Below are 14,681 nucleotides of genomic sequence, written 5' to 3'. Positions count from 1 at the left end.
AAGTTACGTTTCAGAATTTTCACATGGGCATACAACACACACAATGCTACGCCACTACTTCTTCAGCACCATGGAGAGTGCTGTGTAAAATAACCAGTCAACAACTGCCAGAATTCTTGTAGGTTAAGAATTATGGTCCTCAAAAATGCATCTGAAAACTTTAAATGTAGTTCATGTAAGTTAAAGGAATAAACCGCAATTACTTTTGCTTTTAACATAATATCATTTTCTAAGCTCTGTAATACAGCTGCGTATACTTAATGGTCCATAAGCTACTAAGGGCCTTTAGTCTCTACAAGCTGACCAACACACAAACAGTTCCTAAACTCTTTCTGGTTTCTTTGTAAGCAACATAACAGGGAAGTGTGTCTATTACAGGTAATCAGCGTGTCTGGTCTCTTTGGAAGGGTACATTGTGGCTTGTTATCAACACAAAATGGACACCACCTACTGTTTTGCTCGCTTAAGTAGACTGGGCTTCGCCGTTTTTTTACAGGTCCCATTAAAAACATCATCCAAAATATTTGCACTGGGTTCCTCACACATGTTCCATTTTCCTTTGTTTGATGTCCCCCCCCCCCCCCCCCCACCACCACCACCACACCCCTCCCTGCCCTCCACTCCCCCCATCTGCTCACTTCTTTCAGTTCCTCTGCCATGACCATACACGTTCTAGGAAACGGACACGCTGCTCTGGTGGTTTCAATTGGAGAGGACATAGGGGGAAAAAAAAATCTAAATTGATGAAGGGGTTGTTTGAATTTCAAGCTTAAATTAAGGATCTCCGCCCTTATAGCCCTCTCTCTCTGTTTATTTTTCCGTCTCTCCTGCCTAAATGATGTCAATGGAAGCCGAGCTATAGAGCTATTTATAGAACCCCCCCCCCCTCCCATCAGAATCACATGATTCAGAGCCCAAGCACAATAAACTACCTCAAGAGGAGCGCGTGCATGAATAGAGACGGTGAATATTTATGAACGGGCAGACGGGTGTCACATGATGTTCCTTGTCCATAAGATGTTAAATTTGGTGCTGGAAACTGATAACAGCGACTGAAACGCAGGGTGTTTCCACAGTCCCCTTTCCTCATCCCTCTGTGTAACATATCATTCATTCATTCATTCATTCATTCATAGGGCAAAGGCGTGTGCAAATTCCACAAGCAGCTCAGCAAAACACACCAATTTCTTATACATGGCCGACAGAAAAGAAGGATAAAAGAAATCCCAGGAACCCGCTTTCGTTATTGATCCAGTGATTGTGCCAGTGTTGCGAGATCCTTCCCAATAAATCCAACCTGCTCTCTACATTCACACGCAGGCCTATTACGTAACAGGTCTAAGTCTACCATTATTGTAACACACACACACACACACACACACACACACCATTCAAATAGATCTCACCCGAGATGAGAAGTCAGACAAGATTTATTCCTGAACGCGTACCTTTCTTGATTCCACCTGGACATACTCCACCTGCGATCATGGACGCATGCACAGGTTAACTGCTATCTGATTTATGACACACACATGCATCTGCACGCGTGTTTTGCTGGGCTAATTACTGCACTCGACTGTGTAGCTTGAAAGGCCCACGTGTGTAGACCACATCTCCTTCTGGTCCCTGGTTGACATGTTAACACTCACTGGCTTCTATATTTAGTAAGCCTGCCAGTGCTGTTACTATTCCAAGCAGTGTATATGAGGGGGCGGCTGCTATTCGTTCACGAATAAAGGATAACATAAGCTATATACTCTCCCTCGCGGCACTTCAGCCATACTCTTATGTGTCGTGTGTGTGTGTGTGTTTTTTTTTCTTTCTTCTTTTCTTTCTTTTTAGGTTTCAGCAGTAATGAACTGCTGTGTTTCGTAACGGTGCACACAAGCAGTGCTGCATCTCCATCTTCTCCAGCTGCCACAGTAACATACAGCTCGGTGTGGGGATGTAGTTTGTGTCTTGACAGCAAACCGCAGTGTCTAGTAAACAGTCACGTGATGGGGGGAAATAAAAAATCAACTTGAACATTAGTAGTGTGAAAAAAAAATTAAAATCCATACGAGAAGCATCATCATGTTTTATAACATCTATCAGTGTCAGTACCCTGAACACGTTGTTTCACATAATTTAACACATTGAGCACATTGTTATACATAATACATAATATATACACTCGCCCAAATAATAGGCTTACATCTGCTCGTTTAGTCTTTTAGGTTGGGACTCCATGTTGGTTAACGTCTAAGCCTGCACTCACATGTGACCTGGAATAAGCAACTCGAGTTCAACAGGGTTAATAAACTGTGTATATACATCTTGAAAGAAGCATGAGCTCAAAATATTTTTTATAACTTGCAAATTCCAAGCAAGATCAATCTTCATCACAACACAGGGTTCATATGATTAAAAACAAATCCTGCTTGAATGTGACAAAGCATGTCTTTTTCTTTCCAGATTGGGCATCAATGGCATTTATGGAGTGCTTTGGGAAATACCTTGTATACTTTAATAACCGCATACTAGCGTGCTAAACAGTGTGTTAGTACGACTCACTAGGCTGTGCTAGTTAGTAAGGCAGTATGCGGTTTCAGATGTAACTATGGTCACGAGTCTCTATAGTGACGTTTCACTTGTCACACAGCGCCACCTACCGCCAGCACATCAGACCTGCTCCAAGGAAGCATTGAAACCTGCACAGTATGAATGAAATGTTTTTGTTAAACACTAAAGAACGAGACATTATTAATTATCCTTATGGTGGGAAAATAACAATAAGTGACTTTTTACACGGTTGCAGAGAAAAGCACTGAAACGAAAAACAAGGCGTTTTCCCTACCATGCGTATATATTCTGTCTATCCAAGCGATGTAAAAATAAACAAGAACAAACGTTGTTAAAATCACCCATTGCACACGAATTTATATTCATGATATTGGGTCTAAAAATAAACACAAGTCTTTTCTTAGCAACAAAGGAGACGTCGCGCGCAAATCCCGGTCTTGGTCGCCATCTAGTGGTATGAGGGTTTTATGATTTTAAGTAACGTTAGGGGTCATTGCAGGGCCACTGCTATCCAAGGTAATGCTCTTTTTGAGCATTGTAACGACTACACTGCTTTATTTCAGCCTGATATCATGATGAGGCAGTATGTGCATTTTACTGGAATACAAACACCCTTAACTCTACATCTCATTAGAATAACTATTATAGGCTCAGCTAACATTTTACATGCTCAAGCCATAAGGTGTATATAAGTCCAATGAGGAAAATCATTAAAAAGAAAAAAATTGATACGTCAGATAGAGCATTTTGCAGCTAAAATGGCCGTGTGTGTGAATGGATTACTTTGCCTGCGGTGACGCAGATCTCGCATAGGCTTCCACAGGGCAGAAAACATGGCACAAGTCAGGAACAATTACGTTATCATTTAGTGATGGATTTACAGCCAACAGTTGTCCTGTCATTTACAATACTGGTGTTCAAAATGGTCACACCATGGATTTTCTAGTATGCCTGGGAACCCTTGTTGCTCCATACAGCACAGATTTGTTTAACAGCACCATACACATTTGATTCCTAAAATATGTAGTGTAATGGCCATTTAAATTCAAGCAAAGTCCTTTAAGTCCACACATCATGAAACAAACACCACTTTGAACCCTAAAATAACTAGCAACATATTCCCGCAAATATGAGTAGATATCCCTGGCTTGCATGCTAACAGCCAAATACAACATTGTTCAAAATTAATACTTCAGAAAATATTCCTAGAATAGGATGAAATTATATGTTTATTCTTATGGCTGTAAACAAATTAAAATGAGTGGTCTACTGTATGTACTAAAGGTGAGCTTTACTAGGCTCTACTTCTTTTTTTGTTTCTGCACAATATTTTATAAAATGTAAAAAAAAAAAAAAAAAAATCCAGAAAATCATAGAAATTTCTTATGATCTTTCAACCATGGAGCAAAAAAAAAAAAAAAAAAGGCAATATTGCAGTAACAGTTAATTTTGTTAAGTACATGCAAAAATGAAAAGAGTGGATTTTGGTGTCTGCAAAATTAAGTACACAATTAAGCAGTGCTCATTAATGAGCAACACAGAATGAAAAGTGTACTTTATTATTTTGTTTTCTTTATGGTTTCAACTTTTGCATCCCTATTAACAAGCAGAACCAGCCACTGTCAATACCAAGCAGAACAAATTCAGTTGAAGTATGCTTGTCAATTATAAAAACTAGAATTAACAATTGTTTTATGCAAAACACTCAAATACCTAATTCGACTGCTGTAAAATATGCATGCAAAATGTGAAGTTTAAAATAGGTCCTTAAACTTGAAAAATTTGCTTGCAAAATGTAAGAACCAGTCAATATTTGAAACTAAATTATGGCAACTATCATCTATTTAAGGATTATCAAGGACCACATCACTACAAATTCCACACTCTGTTTTTTACTAATTCAAAATTACAAAGCCCAAAGTGAGGGCCTAGTTGGAGATCTGGTATAATCTTAAATATCTTTTTTTCAAAAATTACCAATAAGCAGATTTTTTTTTGACTTAACTGATTTATAATAAAATGCAATTCCAAACAAATGTATCTTACAAAGTCATGTGAAGACACTATCAAACAAAACATGAAAAACTAAGATAAAAAAAAAAAAAAAAGAGATCTGCCACCATACAAATACAGTCAAAAAGTACATATTACACAATTGCTTTGATTTTATCATCAAAAAACACAACCAAAATAAAAAAATAAAAACAAACAAAAACAAAGTATGATATCAATACTACATTAAGAAAACAGGAGCAAACCTTGGGAGGGATAAAGTACGTTTAAGTGGTACATGGGAAGACTAACAGGACTGATGTCAGAACAGTAGAGATGCTGGCATGTGGCAGACCTGCAGCTGTGTTGATGGATGTTTAAAAATGTTATATAGTCCTCCTTCAGTAAATCCGTCCTCGACTTCTGTTTCCTCGTCCAAAACCTCTGCCTCGGCCACCTCTGAAGCCACCTCTTTGCTCTGAGAAGAGAGGATGAATTGTAAAGACTATGACCTACTGCCCTCTAACTGTCCTTTAAGTCACTGTTCACTGCATATCTGCATATAGGCCTGCGTGTGTGTGTGTGTGTGTGTGTGTAATATATACATTATATATACACACATACATACACACACTTGTGTCTGCACCATTTTTCATTTGTTAAAACCTGTAACTCAAATGTACAGATTTTTCCCCCAAGAACCCTGCACCTGTTCAGCATGATGATGGTGGTGGTGGTGGTAGTAGTGGTACTGTCATGCTTTGCAACTGTTTTATTGCCAGTGAAACTGGTGCATTTCATGATGGAGAGAAAAAGGAGAATGAGGACTACCTTAAAATTCTTCAGCATAACCTCAAAACACTATCTTGACAGTTTAAACTTGGACAAAATTCCAACAGGACAAGGACACCAAACACATCAAAGCTAGTTGTGTTTTAGGAGCCTTAAATTTGTGGACCATATTACAAAGTAAGGAATGTGCCAAGAAACCATCAAATTTAATTGACCTGTACCAAGTCTGCTAAGAGGAGTGGTCAAATATTTTGCCACAAGCTTAGCAATGGCTACCAAAACTTTCTGGTAAAATTGAATTTTGCCAAGGCACATTCAACCAGATACTAGGGTGTGCTGTATGTATAATTTTAATCCTGTGTTAATTAAAACAAATAAATAAATAAAATAAATGAAAACTTGTGCACTAACCTTGTAATTTATTCAAAATTGTATAAAAATCCCCCTTTGGGCTACGATTCACAAGACTCAAATTGTAAGGACCAGTTAGTCAAACTCACCATAAGCAAAGTTTCCAATACTGGCACTGTATTTACCACTCGGGGGGTTATATATTTGCCGTGCATCCCTCCTGGGCAACGGGGAAACTTTCTTTCCAATGTCTCCTGTAGGCACACCCTCACCAGAAGATCGTTTTTGCCTATGGGATGCATAAATAGGGTGTCAGACTATGAGTTCTGAGGTTTAGCACTGCAACGAGAAAAAACATGCCAGCAGGGACAAGGAGCTTACCCTACAACGGCCGCTGCCTCAGTTTTTTGCACTGGTTTCCAGGACAAAGTGACAGTGCTCTTATACGATGGAGGGTTGTGGAAAAGATCCTTAAACAGTCAGCAAGATTATCATTTAAAAAAATATAAAAAGAATAAAAAAAACATAAAAAGCAACAAGAAACGGCACTAGCTTTCTTCATTTATTTTTTTCTTTTCCTTTTAGGATTTTTGCCCAATAAAAGCATTACCTTGATGAGAACATTGATGTTGCTGGTAATTTTTAAAGCCACCACTTTGATTTTATTCTATGGGTATAAAAAGCACAAGTTTGTAAATAATTGTAACAAAAATACACCAAGCCAAAGCTAAGTATTTTAAGCTTTCAACAAATACCTCCTCAGTCTTTAGAGCATCACCCGTTTTGCCTTGCAAGGCCACACGGAGCTGGCGAATATATACTTGCAGCCCTCGTGCAAAGTATTGCAGCCTGTAAATTCAAATACATGCATGAAATCACAGCTTGGATGATATAAATCACACAATTGTCAATTTAATTTGGCAAGCTAGGACCTACCTTATCTTAAAATCTTTTAATTTCTCAGCATTAACCTTGTCAATAAGGAAGTCTGGTAATTTTTTGCCAAGCTGATGAAAACTGTAGAGGAGGCACTCCACATAGCTGAACTGGAGCTTGGGTTCATCATTCCCAGCATTTTCTCCATTCTCTTCTTCAGGGGGCAAGGGCATGAATTCCTAAACATCAGGGAGAGAGACATGGTTTGGTAATCATTTATCCTCCTTCTCTTTACACAAAAGACTGATGGTTAAAAGCTGATGGCCGGTGTGTCTGCAAGTACCACCATCAGAGCTTTCAGTTGGAAATTGGTTGTTGAAGACTATGATGGCTTAGGAATGCTGGAATATGACTATGGATAAGTATTGAGTTCAGAAGTTGCATGTTTTATATTAATATGTAACCCACCATGGGTCATATTCTTTGTTCTTTTGCTTATTAATGACTTTTACGTAGTTCTTAAATGGAGGTGGATATGGAGGTGAGTAATACCCAATGGCTAGATTTCTAACAAAATACTCATCATCCACATGAAAATGCTAGTGGTAAGAGGATGGAAACTGGGATTAAATTTTACACATAAAAGGTGCCTATAAGTATCCAATGATTAATTGTAATAATTTGACCTCCACTGCCTCATCGCATGCAATTTAAGATCTAATTTGAAGGAATCTATCAAACACAAACATTCTAAAATAACTTGTGTCAGGAAAACTACCTGTGGATTCTACAGGCAGATTTTTTTTTTTTAAACACATCTTGTCTCAATGATTAATTTTCTAAAATGCAGTGTGATTCAATTTGATGTTTAAAGTACAAATTGGAGAAATGTGGAATTTTAGTTCTGTAGCTGATTAAGGGTTTTACCAAAAGTTTCTCAAATAGCATCATGAGGTTGGATTCGAGTTTGTCCATGTCACCACAGAACGGACTCATCTCAGCCAGCAGTTTCAGTACCTGAAAAAGAATCAGCATATTAACAAAATAGATCCATTTATTTTTAACTATGCTATTATTAGTCACTACATACTGTAGGACAAGACAAAATTAACAGCATTTTAATGACTGAATTTTTAAATGACCAAATACGAATTAGACTATATTTACATTACCAGTAGGGAAAGGAATCATATGACATTTTTAATTTAAATGCGATTAATTGTGCAGCACTAACAATTTTACATTTAGGGCATTTGGAGGCCATACACGTCCACATTAAAGTAACTCGTAATTACAAATTTTGAACTTTCATAAAAAGCAAATCCAGTCTCACAAAAAAAAAAAAAAAGATCAATATAGTTTGCAATGTGAACATAGCCTTATACTTAAGATGCTTACTTCAAGCTGGATGTCAAGTTCTGCTACAGGGCTGGTGAGCATGCTGAGGTTAGGCAGAACATGTTCGCAGAAATATGTCACAAACCGTGTGGAATGCACATTTTTCTGTGGGGATCAAAAGAGAAACTATAATTTTTTAAACATGACAATAATACATTATTACTCATTAATGACTTTCCTATATAACCATATAGGACACAGTAATATAAAAATCGGACAGAGGTGAAGTCAAGCATGTGCTGTTGTTCAGCTTACTGAGAACAGTGGCAATGCTTGGCGTGTACACTGCAGCAGTCGGTCCACGCCATCAGCGTCAGCAGGGTTGAGGGCCTGCTCCAGGAAGGCCTGTTCCACCACCAGCTCCACCAGTTGCTGCCTACCGCTCACCGTCTGCAGGCTCTTCATGCCAGACAGTACTCGCATTAGAAGAACAAACTCCTCTCCAGTCACATCCTCCAAAACCTGCGGCATAATAGAGTGCATAGGAAGAAATGGTCGTCTTACCCGAGATGAGTTTATTTTAAAATAATAATAATAAAAAAAAAAAAAACACTGCCACCAATCTAGATATTGGTAGAGGGGGAGGACCTACTAAACATTAGGTGGGTGATTACAATGTTATGGCCAATGTGTGTGTGTGCGAGAGAGTGTGCGCATGCTCGCAAGTGTGTGTGTGGATAATCAATTAGAAAAACTCTTACTTGAGAACAGGCCAACAAGAATCTTGAACACACAGATGAAAACAACCTTAATGCTTTGTGGTTGAGGAAACAATAACTAGAATATAGTTTCAAACAACGATCGGGCCCAAGCACCCTGCGCCATCACCAACTGGGCACACCAGAAAAACAGCAAGCACAGTGGGTTCACGCATTTAAAGGGGATATCCTAATACCATTATGACAATTTTAAAAGAAAATGGGAATTTTATGTTTACACCTTGAAAAATCTCCAGATGCTTGAAAAAAAGCCATCAAACTATGTCGTCACTGAAAGTGATGTCAAGGAGCGTAATGTCACTTAATATAATGCCAAACAAAGTTATTTACCCCTTTTTGGCATAAATTTAAGGAATCATCACAGTTGACCTGTTTGAGATTAAAAATCCCTCTACAATTTTGCATCCTCAATGTCTTTAGATCACATCGGCCCGGTTTGGTGGCGATCGTATAAACCACCTAGGAGAAGTATATAAAATTCCTTCTGGTGGGTTTTGGCAAAAGACAAAATAACCAACTCCCTGTTGAGCTGAGCCCATGACATGCAGCGTGAAAGTTGGTCAGTTCAATGAGCACTAAATGTGTACCGGATTTCGCGTGCAGATGTGCAAGTGTGTATGAGCTATGCAGCAAAATCCCATGTGAGAGCCCCAAACCCAGACTCTCAGGCCTCCTAATAGCAGCAGATTCCAACCTGCCAAAACATCTACACAATTGTCACTTGTTCCACATTAATATAGTGATTGGCTCCTCTGCTATTTATATTGGGGGTAAATGACCACCTAGCTGCAAATAACTTGCACAAGTATATTTCTAGTATATATACTAGTATAGGGCTGCAACTAACGATTATTTTGATAATCGATTAGTTGGGCGATTATATTTTCGATTAATCGGATAAAGCCTAACCGCTTCTTTCATTTGATATTTCGCTTATAACTACTAAAAAAAACATAAATCAGGGTATTATTTATGTATAAAAATAAACTTTAAAAAATGCAAAAGCCACATATAGAGTTAATAATGTTTAATTTGGACATTTTAAACCTTAAATAAAATATAGTATATAATATATACAGTATATATATATATATAGTTAAATACACTGATATATTCAGTTGATAAGATATAAACAGCTAAAATAATGTAATTTTGTATAATAAAATTATGTATGCATAAGTAAAACCACAGTAAATTACAAGTTAACTTTGTAGTGGACTATAAAAAAACTGTAGAAATGCAAAAAGCTAATAGTCACAAATATACTGTTATTTGCATTCGCTGAAAACCACAACAATCACTAAATGTAATATTCTACTGTTATTCACACCGTGTGATTTAAGCTAATCTAAAATAGCGGCATTTAACTAACCACTTTTGCTCATGAGGTGATTGCGCAATGTGATGCTAGCGAGTAGCACGTGAACAGATCTAGCGCGACTGTCCTGAAGTTAGCAAACAGTTTAAACTAAAAGCACTTAAACTATACAACTTTTACACGATAAAGAGATACAGTTTTTACCGACCCTGCAGACGTTTCGCTATCCGTAACACCAACACGTTTTCTCTTTAAGTGTTCGTGCATGACATGCCATGAAAGCTCGGTCTTGCATAGCGTGCAGGTTACCGTCTTCTTAGAGGCGTTTAATGTAAATTGCTATCAAACCTTGGAGGACTCGGGGCGCGCGCTTTTTCCTGCCGGCGCTTCTGTAACCTCCATTGCGCGAGCGGCTGTGTGTATTTGTGCATCTTGGGGTCGCGCTTCTCAGTAACGTGCGCAGCCCAACTAATCGATAACGGCATTCGTTGACAACGAATTTCATTATCGATAATTATCGATTTTATCGATTAGTTGTTGCAGCCCTATACTAGTATATTACATAAAAAGATGGGCAAATCTGCCATGGACAACAACTGACTGATACTTTTTTTATTTGAAGTATAAAGGCTATAAAAGCACAAGCAAACCAATCCAAGCTCAATCCAATTCTAAGACTTAATTTTGACAACGCATTGAAAATAAATTGAACTAAGTTATTTCTACCTTTTTTGTTTCTGTGAGAATGTAGTCCTCTACTTCCTTGGTCAAGGTTTCTTCCGGCATCGTCTTCAATTTGGCAGAGAGGAACTTAATTGCTCTCTCTCGTACAACATCCTCTCCCTGTAGAATTTGGCTAAAAAGACCTCCAAGTGTCCCTGAGAAACAATGATTAGGGAAAAGTTGAGACACAGGGCTAATTCACAACATATTAACAGAAGAAAACAAACATGGGAGGAGGGGGGGGGGGGTCAAGGGAACATACCAACTAATGAAATATTCATGTTTTTATTCATGAAATTAAATTTAACCAAGTTTTATAGTCTACAAACAGATTTCCATCAACACAGAAAAACATTCGGTTAATACATTACCTCTAGCATCGATTTTGAATATGGAAATAAGTGCAGTGGTTACTTGATTAAATTCTGCTGCATCATCTGGAAATGAGTAGAAAAAGCCCATCATTAAAATGGAAAAATAAACATACAAAACAATATGACCTCTATGTTTTACTGTTATGCTGGCACCGAGAAAATCATCGACAGGCTAACGGTCAAAGCTAAAATCTATACATGTATACATGAAGGCTCCTGTGTTCTTTGTACTGGCTGTAAATCTTGTGCAAAATCCTATGATACATCCTATCCTGTAACATACACCACCACTCAAACATTTGTACACATCTAATGCTGTGATTCTTACAGATTTTTTTAATCTCTTTCAACATTGTAAAACAATGCTGAAGGTGTGCAAAATATGCAGTACTATGCATGTAATCTCCTTTGAACAGTTGATTTTGAGACGTGTCTTTTACTCATGCTCTGTAAAGCCTTTATAACAGGCCCAATCTGAGGTACTTTAATTTGGTGATTTGGTGGCTGGTAACTCTTAACTCTTCTTAGCAATTTCATCATGGTTTGTTTTTGCAAATGCAATTGACAATACTGTTGTTGCGAGAACAATTCCAGAACAGCTGACCTTCGTGTCTTAAAATAACAACTATCTGGAGTTGATAAGTCCCCAATGCCATATGTGTTATTTTGTAGTTTTAAAATCTAGTATTGTTCTAGAAAGTAGAAAATAAATCTAAACTTGTGCCCAAACATTTGACAAATACTGTATACTGTTAACAACCTAAATGTTATAAAAATATGATGGGATAATTTTTGATCTTGATTGGTTGATTCGGTAAAAAAAATTCACATCAAACTTTGTGTTAATGTCGTAAATAGGATCTACCACTTCTTAGAAATACCTGTTTGAAGTAGTTGTGTGAGAATGTCTGCTACTCTGGGTAGATTCTCTCCAGCTGCAAAGCGTGGAAGTTCTTTGATCGCCTGTCTGCGAATCTGCAAGATTATTAGGTAGTTAGATTTAATTAATATAAAGGAATGAAAATGAAATTTATGAACAAAACCCAACATCAACTTTAAAAAAGTATTGCATTAAGAAAAAATATAAAAAATAAAATAATACATTGTGCATATATAAATTTTCACCATGGAAGATACAAGATGATCAAGGGAAACAGGTCTGGTTGTATATTACATAATGTGTGTTCACATAACTTCATTAAATTTCTTCTTTTGACTGTCGCACTATATTGTTTGGACTGTTGCAAACAAGATTGTTTTTATAGTACTGACATGTTAATTAGGGATCAACTAGCCTTTGTGTAAATGTGGCCCAGAAAGTCACAAACCTACCGATACATCTTCATCTTCACACAAATCCAACTGTGCATTAATTGCTGCATCTGCCAGGTCTGGAAAACTGCTGAAGAATTTTGGAATGAACTGTGCAGCAAGCCGCTTCTCCTTTGGCCCTCCTTTTACACCATCCAGAATAACTTGGTATGCATCTTTGTGCTGAAACAAAATAAGACGTAAACATAATGGTAAGACAACAATACAGCGGTAGCCATCTTAAAGCTCCATGGGCTCCCAGGTCAGTTCTGAGTTTGGGTTATTTTCTGTGCTTCAGTTTCATATGGATTCTCAGGTTTCCACCCAACAACATGCAAGTATGAGGAATGCCTACATTACAACTGATGTGTAATGCATCCACGACAATGTTTGAAAAAATGAGACCAATCCATCAAACATGGTGTTCCTGGGATAGTCTGCAAATCCTGACCAGGATAAAGTATGAATGAAATGTATTACTGCATTAAACAAAATTGATTAAAAAATGTAATTAGGAGGGATATTTGTGCACGCCTAAGTAGCTTGAGTAAGTTATGTCTTTTTAGCCTACACAGAATAAATATATGTTTTGAACAAATGTGACAGGAGCTGATCCCCCTTTCACCACTGTATCCACAGCCAGCAAGGGCTACAGCCAGGTCACACCAGAGACCCGAGCTCAATCCCGACATTTCTTGAGGTTACAGATTACACTACAGACTGCAGAAGCCACTATCCCTCTTTAGTGAACTTGTGAAATGGTGTACACTTATAGTGCACTGGGCTCTGTTAGCTACAAGACTGCTAACCCATGTTAGGTTTCCATTAGCTTAGCCTAGTTAGCTTAGCTAACTGTTGTAGGCCGTATATGTCTTTTTGCAATGCAATATAGTCAAATGGGCTAAATTAATTTAACCACTGAGTTAGTTGTCTGTGACATATTACAGTAAAACGTAATGTGCACGTTTGTTCAAATAGCACTTGTTCTTCGAGCTGGACGAACACAGACCTGGCTGAGATCTTCCTTGGCGTCGGCAAGGATGCCGTAATTACGGTACAGCTCCTCCACTGTGGCCGCCATCTGTATCAATGAGTCCGCGAATAATGGAAAGTAAACGCCTTTTTTTTTTAAACCCCTTAAGAGACCCCCTACCAGCGCGAGCTAAACACGGTCTTCTGGAAAAATCGCAACATCAGACTTTTCCTCTCGAATACGAAGCTAAACGCTTCTTTGCGCGCGCTAGCCTACAAGCTCGTGCGCTAAATCGTCGCCGTATTTGTGATGCGCTGGAATACGTCACCTTTCCCCCTGACGTTGTTTCCCCGACCTCCTGGCCAGGCAGATGTTGTTACGCTGCCCTCTTGTGGCTCGGGGTGGGATTTAAACCCAACTGCCTGTATGATGCCACCTAGTGTAAGTCAATAAACTAGAAATGCCGCCTCACACAGCGGAGGAACTTCTTCTTATAGTGTGTGTGTGTGTGTGTGTAAGTATGTTCTAAGATTTGTATTGTTTTGGCTTGCATTGTGCTAAAGAGCTTATGCTTGCACAAATTGTACAGCCATGGCAAAAAGTTCTGCAAAAGGCACAAATATTATTTTTCACAAAGTCTGCTGCTTCAGTGTTATTTCGGTATACTGAAGTATAATTACAAGCATTGCATACATGCAAAGAGTCGGTATTTGCAGTGTTGACCCTACTTTTTCAAGACCTCTGTAATTCGCTCTGGCATGCTGTCAATCAACTTCTGGGCCACATCCTGACTGATGGCAGCACATTCTTGCATAATTAATGCTGTTAAATTGTCAGAATTTGTGGGTTTTTGTTTGTCCATCTGCCTCGTGCGGATTGACCACAAGTTCTTAATAGAAATAAGATCTGGGGAGTTTCCTGGCCAGAGACCCAAAATTTTAATGACCGATAAAAAAAAATTATGATCTGCTGAGACACTGGACTGTGGTATTTGTTCCCCCTGATTTTTACTTAGATGTCAGTATTTCAGTATTTGAATGGCATGAGAAAAATACACATAAAACTTTTCCATATTTAGTACCCATGCCCCAAACACTCTTTTAGTACTTTTATCTGTGGCTACACTCTCCCTAAGTATCACCTTCACTCTCCTAAGCAGGGTCATACTCTAACGCTCCCACACAAAGATTTTCTCCCCAAGGATCAGCATTAAAATAAGGCCACTTAAGCTCCTTAACTGCTTTTCTATTCTAGGAGGACTTCATTGATTAAGGGTTGATTTTAGTCCTAAA

General features: G+C 38.2%; 1 protein-coding gene across 1 annotated transcript; it reads right to left on the bottom strand.

The window, feature by feature from the left end:
- Window positions 1-4,084: 4,084 nt before the first annotated feature.
- Window positions 4,085-13,699, bottom strand: api5 (apoptosis inhibitor 5). Its single transcript, XM_053491066.1, has 14 exons — window positions 13,426-13,699; window positions 12,438-12,599; window positions 11,987-12,080; window positions 11,103-11,168; window positions 10,735-10,886; window positions 8,227-8,433; window positions 7,972-8,076; window positions 7,501-7,590; window positions 6,634-6,812; window positions 6,453-6,546; window positions 6,308-6,364; window positions 6,079-6,167; window positions 5,847-5,986; window positions 4,085-5,032 (listed from the first exon to the last, which is right to left on the bottom strand). Exons 1-14 carry the CDS (start codon window positions 13,495-13,497, stop codon window positions 4,956-4,958), a joined length of 1,584 nt encoding a protein of 527 aa, XP_053347041.1. The 5' UTR covers window positions 13,498-13,699; the 3' UTR covers window positions 4,085-4,955.
- Window positions 13,700-14,681: the final 982 nt, after the last annotated feature.

This window comes from Clarias gariepinus, chromosome 2 (genome assembly GCF_024256425.1).
Source record: "Clarias gariepinus isolate MV-2021 ecotype Netherlands chromosome 2, CGAR_prim_01v2, whole genome shotgun sequence".
Taxonomy (NCBI): domain Eukaryota; kingdom Metazoa; phylum Chordata; class Actinopteri; order Siluriformes; family Clariidae; genus Clarias; species Clarias gariepinus.
The sequence above is the reverse complement of the archived record's forward strand: the minus strand, read 5'-3'. Positions and strand labels throughout refer to the sequence as shown.